General features: G+C 46.0%; 1 protein-coding gene across 2 annotated transcripts; it reads left to right on the forward strand.

Annotated features, from left to right (window-relative positions):
• The first annotated feature begins 2,921 nt into the window (after window positions 1–2,921).
• Window positions 2,922–7,880, forward strand: LOC136471568 (probable protein phosphatase 2C member 13, mitochondrial). 2 transcript variants are annotated; one of them, XM_066469315.1, is made up of 8 exons: window positions 2,922–3,332; window positions 5,457–5,584; window positions 5,665–5,763; window positions 5,867–6,025; window positions 6,315–6,401; window positions 6,657–6,748; window positions 7,120–7,194; window positions 7,406–7,880. In XM_066469315.1, exons 1-8 carry the CDS (start codon window positions 3,001–3,003, stop codon window positions 7,541–7,543), a joined length of 1,110 nt encoding a protein of 369 aa, XP_066325412.1. In that variant the 5' UTR covers window positions 2,922–3,000; the 3' UTR covers window positions 7,544–7,880. The 2 variants fall into 2 exon arrangements, with proteins under 2 accessions (XP_066325412.1, XP_066325413.1); XM_066469316.1 differs by having other exon boundaries at window positions 3,200–3,332; window positions 5,462–5,584.
• Window positions 7,881–8,439: the final 559 nt, after the last annotated feature.

Below are 8,439 nucleotides of genomic sequence, written 5' to 3' on the forward strand. Positions count from 1 at the left end.
ACGATGATGCCCAGCCGCTGCAACAGCCTGCAAACCAACAAATGGAACAAGTTAGTTACAACAGTTATACATTATAAAGCCGCACTAATGCATAGATAGATTAGATTGAAACCACATCAAACATTCAGCATAGGTACTCAAACCATGTCCGACATACATGAGGTCAAATGAAAAGAAAAATGTGACCAACAGAAGGTTCGTTACATAGTGACAACTAAAAAAATGCTTTATGAAAGCAAACTAGGTAGGCTTCACTCAAACACGCGACTGCTTATCGGGGACGCTATTTGCTGTCGGCATTTCTACCATTCTCTGTCATCGATGTTCTTGTACTGTTCGCGGTACCCCCTCTTCTGGAAAAGGTCACATGCCATAAGGAACAACTCTGACTTTTGGAAGATATCGTCGTCACGTAGTATTTGCATGACCTCAGCCATCTCCTCAGCCTCAGTGGGCTTTGCACTCCTAGTCCTGATGCTGTCAGATGTCGGCCAAGTACTCTCCAACTTCCTTCGACCTCTTTGCTTTCTTTAGGCTGTTGACTTCATTGTCCATCGTGGCCCTTTTGGAGGAGGCTTCGGCACTGGAATGGCCAAACGGTACGAAGGGTGTCCTGGGGGGAGTGCGTGTTACATCTTGAACACCACCTGCAGCATTGAATGTCCCCCTCTCCCAGTGATGATCCCTGAAAAGGGCCCATAGTTCATCAAAGTGGGCGGGGGGGGGGGGGGGTCTCCAAAGTTTCCTGCATCTGCACTCGGTTCCTGCATAATGGTAACCATATGTTGGGATTAGTGGAAAAGGACAAATAAGACCACATGTTGGGATTAGTGCATAATGACAAAGGAAAGGGAAGAGGCATTACCGCTTTGTGGCTGCCTCCTTCGGTTGGGTGCCAAGTCCTCGGCCACAACTACGCCTGTGGTAGGGTCTCGCCCGAGGCCTATTTTGTTCTGTAGGGTTTGCTAGTTGAGGAATTTCTTTTTCATGTCAGTGAATTTGTTGTGGATCTGCTTCTCGTCGTACGGTAGCCCCGCATTCCTACAACCCCGGTACACATTCCTCCACCCTTCTTTACTTAGACCCTGTTTACACCAGTTGTATTGGTTCTTCTCATTTTGACAGATGTCGAGCAGTAGTTTGGCATGCGTTGTTTTCTAGTTCGCACGTGGAGCATGCATCTGTTGAATGACAACAATGTACACATCGGTTGTGTATAGTAGGACCATGGATTGAGTAGCAAGCAGAAATGTACATGCTCACACAAAAACTAAGTCCAATGAGTCAGAGTTGAACTCGCCTTGAATGGACGATTGGATGACCGCGGACGTAGGATGTACCACGGTCGTGTAGTAGGCGAGCAGGACGACGAGGATGACAGTGCCAGCATAGGGAGCGATGCGCAGATGGTACTGCACAAAGGTTCCTACAACGAAAGAATACGACAAAGTAAGTTATGAAATATATGAACATGTGCATTACAGAGGCAACACAAGTGTACGGCTTCATAGCACTGAATAAAAACAATATCCTTACACACATAGACTTCCGTACAAGGATTAACCTTAAATGACGAGACCTAATATTCAGAGAACATGATTATATGTATTCTAACTTGTCTGATCAAAGGCGCCATATTAATTATCTAACTGAAAATGCTTTGTAAACCATAGATATGCCATGCATGACACTAATCATGCTACTACCATACAGCCTCATCAGAATGTATATATTACTATCTAGATTAGTTAATAGTAATGGTGCTTATTACTATAGTTAATGCAAGTCATAAGGTCACCCTGAGGATTTCCTACTGTATTGCACGCATACGCAGCCGAGCTCAATAGTTCTCAAAACACAATTTGAATTAGTATTCTACAATCTAATAAAAAGATAAATAAATATACCAGAACTATAACTTTATAAAATCCCTAGACCTAAATGCGAATCTCCATCGTAACCCCATACTCCATCCTCGGGCAGACCATTTCACAAAGGAAATGTACACAGATCCGGAAGTCTTACCGGTTGTGGTGGTGGAGATGACAACGACCTTGGCGGCGACCGACAAACGGGCGGAGCTGGTTGAAGGAGCACGGCGTCGAGGACGGATTTGGATACGAGCGGATTTGAAGGGTGAGCGCGGTTGGGGATACGACTGAGGCTGACTGCTGGAGTTGGAGGCGGTGGATGCGGGAGGTGCAGTGGGCAAGGTGGAAGGCGGACGATGCAGAAGGTTCAATGGGAGGGGCCGACCTGCTGCGGCGGATGCGAGAGGTCCGATGCGAGGCTTCGAGCTTGGCTGCGGCGGCGGCAGGAGGTCCGATAGGAGGGGCCGAGCTTAGCTGTGGCGGATGGGGGAGCTCCGATGGGATGGCGCGAGCTTAAGGGCGGCCGCTGCGCGAGATCGGAGGGGAGAGGGCGATGCCGGCGTTTGCAGGAGGCGGCTGGTAAGGAGGAGCCCTAAGGTGACGCGAGTGAATAGGAGGAAGAGAGAGAGGGAGACCAACGACGGCTCCGGCTGGTATGGGCTGAAATGATCAGCCCACTCCGGCCACTTTCATCCCAGCCCCCACCCCCACCCAACCAGTCGAACAGGGTTATTGGCTCCGTTCGCGTGCCCTTAAACTCGGCTTATTCACTTCTTTTTTTCATCCAAAATAGTATTTTTTATCACAAATTCCTCCAGATTTATCTAGATTCCTTCAAATTTTTCAAAAATTCCTCCAAACGAACATGTCCATTATCGAAATTCCTCCAAACGAACGGGTCCATTATCGATAACAGTTCCTTGAAAGCCGTGCCTTTTTCTAGCGGGGAGGAGGCAGGCGGTAGCGGAATCTGGCACCGGCCATCACGTCCCCTCCCGCCGCTTCCTCCTCCCTGCGGCGCCCCCCCCCCCCCCCCCCCCCAGATCCGAAGCCATTAAACCAGCGGATCTCGCCTCGGGGCGCGGCCGCGGCATCCGGGCAAGCGAGTGGTGGAGTCAGCAGCCATGAGATGGTATGCATCGGTAGCCTCCTGAGGGCGCTGGTGCTGCGTGCGGCGGCGTCTGCGGGCAGGCGCCGGGGGTCCAGGATCCTGTGTGGCCGCGCGGCGGATGTGCGCGTGACGCCCCGGCACGGACACGGACACGGACACGGCTGGCGCGGGTTCCTGGCGGTCACGGGAAGGATGATGCTGGACTCCTCTGACTCTGCCTCTGCCGCCGCAGCCGCCGCCGCGGAGGCGGTGGCCGGGGCTGTGGCGGGGCAGGTGCAGCCGCAGCGCCGCGCGGTGGGGGCCGTGCCCCAGGCGCACGACGGCGGCTACGCCAGCGGCGGATGGGAGAGGTAATGTATGTGCGTGTGCTTTGAGGCTAGTAATGTAAGCTGTCGGCACTAACATGTCGTGGTGCGGAACGGAGCATCTGAACCGGTTAGAATGCTGCATTTGTGTGCAGTTTTGCATTGTGTTTTGTATTGCCTGCAGTGTAAGAGACTAATTGGCCTGAACACTGAAACATGCAAATGCACCTTGTGTTTTTTGTTACTACAGATGCGTTAGTTATTTGGCACCACATTGTACTATTCCTTGACACACATTAGAACTAAAAAATGATATTATTCTAAGATGTAAGTGAGCGGCTGGTGCCATGCCTTTTTTAGACAGATCGTTCTTTAATAATGAACATAAATGTAGAGTCCTTTTATTTATTATTATGGCATTTTACTGCTATGATGCTGCCTTTTTACCTTCCAGTAAAACCTCTCTATGTTAATTATTGTGAGTGGTTACTTGTACCACATCAAGGTCATATAGATTATAAACTTAAATATAAGATTTTGGCGACACCAAATATGAACCAGTTAATGTGTTTCAGTTTTTCAATTCTAAATCTATCAAGTTTAAGACTTATAGTGCTAAAACTTTGTCGCATTTATATGAAAGTTGCTCCTTGTGAACACCTCAATGCAAGTACATGTATTGGTCTCATGACCACAACTTAAATCAACTTCTAGAGCATGACTCTGAGATAGGCTTTTGTAGTTCTATATGTCGTACATAGAGGTCGGCAGATAGCAATATGGTTTGCAAGTTTGCACTCTGATGGCTCAGATAGTCAGATTAAGCAATCAGAATTATCATATGTCTTTTTTAAGTAAATGGTAGTGTTCATCCGTTTGCATGGGTGTTGGGTGGGGTGTTGTGCGCTTGAGTGAGACTGAACCGGCTACAGTTGCCCAAGATCAAGTTATCAAAGTCCTTCAACCTCAATCCCATTTCTGTGCTGTATAGAAAATCAAAAGTTGTAAAGAATGCTGGATGGCATATTTGATTGGCCAAGTACTGCTATGAAAGTATAGCTGCAAATCTTAAAAAGGAGAATATGTATTGAGTCCATTCTGTAATGGTTGTTATAGGTAGAATAGAACTCATTTTTGTTTGAAACATAGTGATACTAGAGCAACAAATATAACATTAACTGTTTGCTTTGTGATCTTATTAGGCTTCAATTCTCTGCAGCATTTGTAGCTAATGTTTACAAATTGTATAGTCAACCCTAGTCGCCATGGGACCGGCCAGGTGACCAGACCAACTAGTCGAGCCTAGTCGGTCCTAGTCGTCCAATATATTCCAGGACATATGCATACTATATATACTGTATAGTATAGACAATAAAGCTAGCATCGAGACTATATTAATGGCTGGTTGGTGACTTGAGATTCGATTAATAGCAAGCAAGCAGAGTAGCAGCAAGCAAGCAGAGAGTAGCAGAGGGGAGCGGCACAGCAAGCAAGCAGGATTCATGGCAAGAAGATGGAGGGAAGGGGCACACTCACCATCAGAGGAGGAGCTCATCTTCCTGGAGCAGCTTCATGAAGAGGGGCGGCAGCTTGAACTGGCAGGCGCAGGGGGGCAGCGCTGGCGCCTGCAGAACGAGGGATGTACTTGTCGGCGGCTTGACCTATTCAGCAGCGGACGAATCATGTGTGGGAGAGGAGGAAGCGAGCACGGCCTAGGAAGAGAGGAATCACGCAGTGGGAGGAGTTGTGGCGGTGTGGGAGAAGAGGAACTCCGGCGCCTCCGTTCTCTACCTTTTGGTGGAGTCCTGGGCACACATATGCTAGCCCTAACAGGCTATATTTGCAGCCCAATAGCCGACCTCTAAGGCCAGTTGATCTGGCCCATGAAAGAACAGCCTGAGTCGGATGACCAACCGCGATTAGGCGACGACTATGTTTCTAGTCATGCTAGTCGCCTCAGTGTCCCTGGTCGACCTGAAGGGATTGATTAGGCCGACTTATCGCGATTAATCGAATAGCTCGTAAACACTGTTTATAGCTTCGAACATTGAAATTATTTATTGCTGTACAAGAATACCTTTGTTTATCCTTTTCTGCTGTAGACGCACTCTGAGACTCTTGAGTGTTTGGCATGATGCCCTGCTTAACACAATGCTAAAATTGTGACAGAGAAGATGGTAAACTGAGTTGTGGATACTCAAGTTTTAGAGGGAAGAGAGCTACAATGGAGGATTTCTATGATGTAAAACTAACTGAAATCGATGGACAAGCTGTTAGCCTGTTTGGTGTTTTTGATGGTATGGACTCCAATCTTGGCCTTTGTTTTTGTGTTTAGTTTTTGCTACCATGTTTTTCTTTTCAAAATCTTGATGATTAGGTCATGATGGATCACGTGCTGCTGAGTATTTGAGGGAGCACTTGTTTGAGAACCTTCTCAAGCACCCTGATTTCTTGACGGATACAAAGCTTGCTATAAGTAATTTTTCTCTTCAGCTTTACTGTAGACTTCCTGTTGCCATTCTTGTTGGTGCCGCAACATGTTTATCTGCTAAACTTGAAATTTATGGAAAAAAAAACAGGCGAAACATATCAGAAAACAGATACAGATTTCTTGGAATCGGAAGCAAGCGCCTTCAGGGATGATGGTTCAACAGCATCAACTGCAGTTTTGGTGGGTGACCATCTGTATGTTGCAAATGTTGGTGATTCTCGTGCTGTTATTTCAAAAGCTGGCAAAGGTATTGCATACTGGAAGTAGGTATTTTAAGTAGCATATTTGTATTTCATTTTCATGCCACATTTGTCAGTTGATGTATGGTCTGGTCTATTGAATCTAAATCACGAAGCAAAATCTTGGCATCACTCTGTTCCTCATATCAATATAATATCCAGTTAACCTTTGTTATAGTTAATACAGAATCATCCATGACAGTTTGGTTCATAGGGTTTCTCATTGAATTTATGTCACTTTGATTCTGTGCGACCCTGTGAGAAATGCCTGACAGTTCATCTATTTGTTTTTTCTAGCTATGGCACTTTCAGAAGATCACAAACCTAACAGGATTGATGAGCGAAAGAGAATTGAAAATGCTGGTGGTATTGTCATTTGGGCTGGTAAGCATGTGCTCTTCGTTCTTTTATACATTGGGCTAATTTGCTTGCATTAACTGAAGTTGACAAGGCAGATTGCAAAAGGCTTCTGCTATTCATCTATAGCCATCTATCTTCCTGGGAGCTTGAACATGTTAGGTTTCCGTACACACATTCGAGTATTGCTTGGTATCGTAGTGGAGTAGCCTTATTTTTCAAGTCATCATTTTTTTCTTTGAATGATAAACATATCACCTTCTTGATGTGGCATTTTCCCAGGTACTTGGAGGGTAGGTGGTGTATTGGCAATGTCCCGTGCATTTGGCAATCGTTTACTGAAGCCATATGTGGTGGCAGAGCCTGAAATTCAGGTGAGAAACTGTAATTGATTATGCAAAAATTCCAAGTATCTTTTGTTGTTAACAACTTAATTTAGGGGAAGCCAGTTTTTTTACCAGTTTTGTTACATTAGAATTGCCCAAAAAAAACAAAAATATATGTTATTCATTATGTGTACAACTAAACCATAGTCCTGAATGCCATTTAACAGTTTATTTATTGACTGCCATTGATATGCAATTGGAAGCAAGAGAAGCTGTACCGTTAATATGTGATCGTTACTATTGCTGGTCCATTAGTTGATAGCTGCTGCAACCATGTATATTTATTTATTGGTTGATCTGTAGAACTTCATTCACAGACATAGGACTTTGGTAATTAATTTTTTTCTAATAAACTGCAGGAAGAACAGATCAATGGTGAGCTGGAATGCCTGGTTCTTGCTAGTGACGGGCTTTGGGATGTTGTGGAAAATGAGGTAATAACTCTTCCACAATTCAGTCATTCTTCAAAGCAGGCAGTTACTTTTTACGTAAATTTAATTGTATGAAAGCAATCAAGCATCACCTCACTGTTTTTACTGTTTGCTTTGAGGTTACATTCTTATTGCTCACAAAATGGGCAGCTCTGCTCATACTGGTGTCTTCACTTAATTAATAACAATGTTGTTGATGCTTTTATGAAAAAAGGAAGCTGTTTCCCTTGGGAAATCAGAGGAGGCGCCAGAGTCTGCAGCTCGGAAATTGACAGAGATTGCTTACTCTCGTGGCAGCGCTGACAATATCACATGCATCGTGGTCCAATTTCACCATGACAAAACCGGATGAGCCGTGTGGCAGCCAATTTCAGTTGTACCCTGCTTCAGGCTATTATTATCCTGCAAGCCGGGTGGTGGGGTTCTCCCAGATTTACCCTGCTTCAGGCTATTATCATCCTGCAAGCCGGGTGCTGGGGTTTCGCTCAGATTATCGCTCATGTAGCAACTTCCAAGAACTCGTCCCATTGATTCTTTTGTTGTCTTGTAGGAAACATTTGTTCCAACAGGTGTAATAGACGTTTTCCATCTGATAATTTCTACTAAACGTTTGTTTACAGTTACTGTTTAGTGGAAATTGGTTTTCCTTTGCCTTATAGAAAATTATTGGGTAAGAGGATTTGTAACCAGTCTGCAATGTGCCATTGCTATGTATATCTCTAATGGAGTAACCGAAGTTGGGATGACACGAGCGCATGGATGTGTCCGTCGGCCATCTCCGTCTGCTCCGGCCACAACACGCGAGGAAGGGGAGGGTCTGCCGGTCATCTCCCTCAGCTTCAGCTACCATGCGCGAAAAAGGAGGGTTTGCCGGCCATCTCCCTAAGCTCCGGCCACCACGCTCTGGCCACCGTGCCGCCTCGGCCGCACCACCGGCCCGCGCGCGCATCTCCATGCCCCGCCACACATGGATCTCGCTAGTCTGCCGTCGTTGCCCAGATCTCGCGGAGGGAGGTGCCGCCGTCCGGATCTCGCGGAGGAGCTGTTCTGCTGTGCGGGGCTGAAAGCATCTAGGCCCCTAGTGGGTTTCGGTGATTAATGACGATACAAGATTATTATGATTAACGTGTGTTTTATAGAGACAATTTAAGTTAGGTCACGATAATGGTGATTGTTTGGTCAATCAATGGTTTTCATGCCCCTATCGATGGAAATAAAATCGTTTTAGTTTTCGAAGGATGGACGGTT

Source organism: Miscanthus floridulus, chromosome 8 (assembly GCF_019320115.1).
Source record: "Miscanthus floridulus cultivar M001 chromosome 8, ASM1932011v1, whole genome shotgun sequence".
Classification (NCBI taxonomy): Eukaryota; Viridiplantae; Streptophyta; class Magnoliopsida; order Poales; family Poaceae; genus Miscanthus; species Miscanthus floridulus.

Bases quoted from the DNA above. Each gene is read 5' to 3' on its own strand.
- LOC136471568 (XM_066469315.1), top strand. From the start codon at position 3,001: ATGGTATGCATCGGTAGCCTCCTGAGGGCGCTGGTGCTGCGTGCGGCG. The intron at 6,026-6,314 runs GTATTGCATACT...TGTTTTTTCTAG, and splicing joins TATTTCAAAAGCTGGCAAAG to CTATGGCACTTTCAGAAGAT. The intron at 6,402-6,656 runs GTAAGCATGTGC...GCATTTTCCCAG, and splicing joins TGGTATTGTCATTTGGGCTG to GTACTTGGAGGGTAGGTGGT.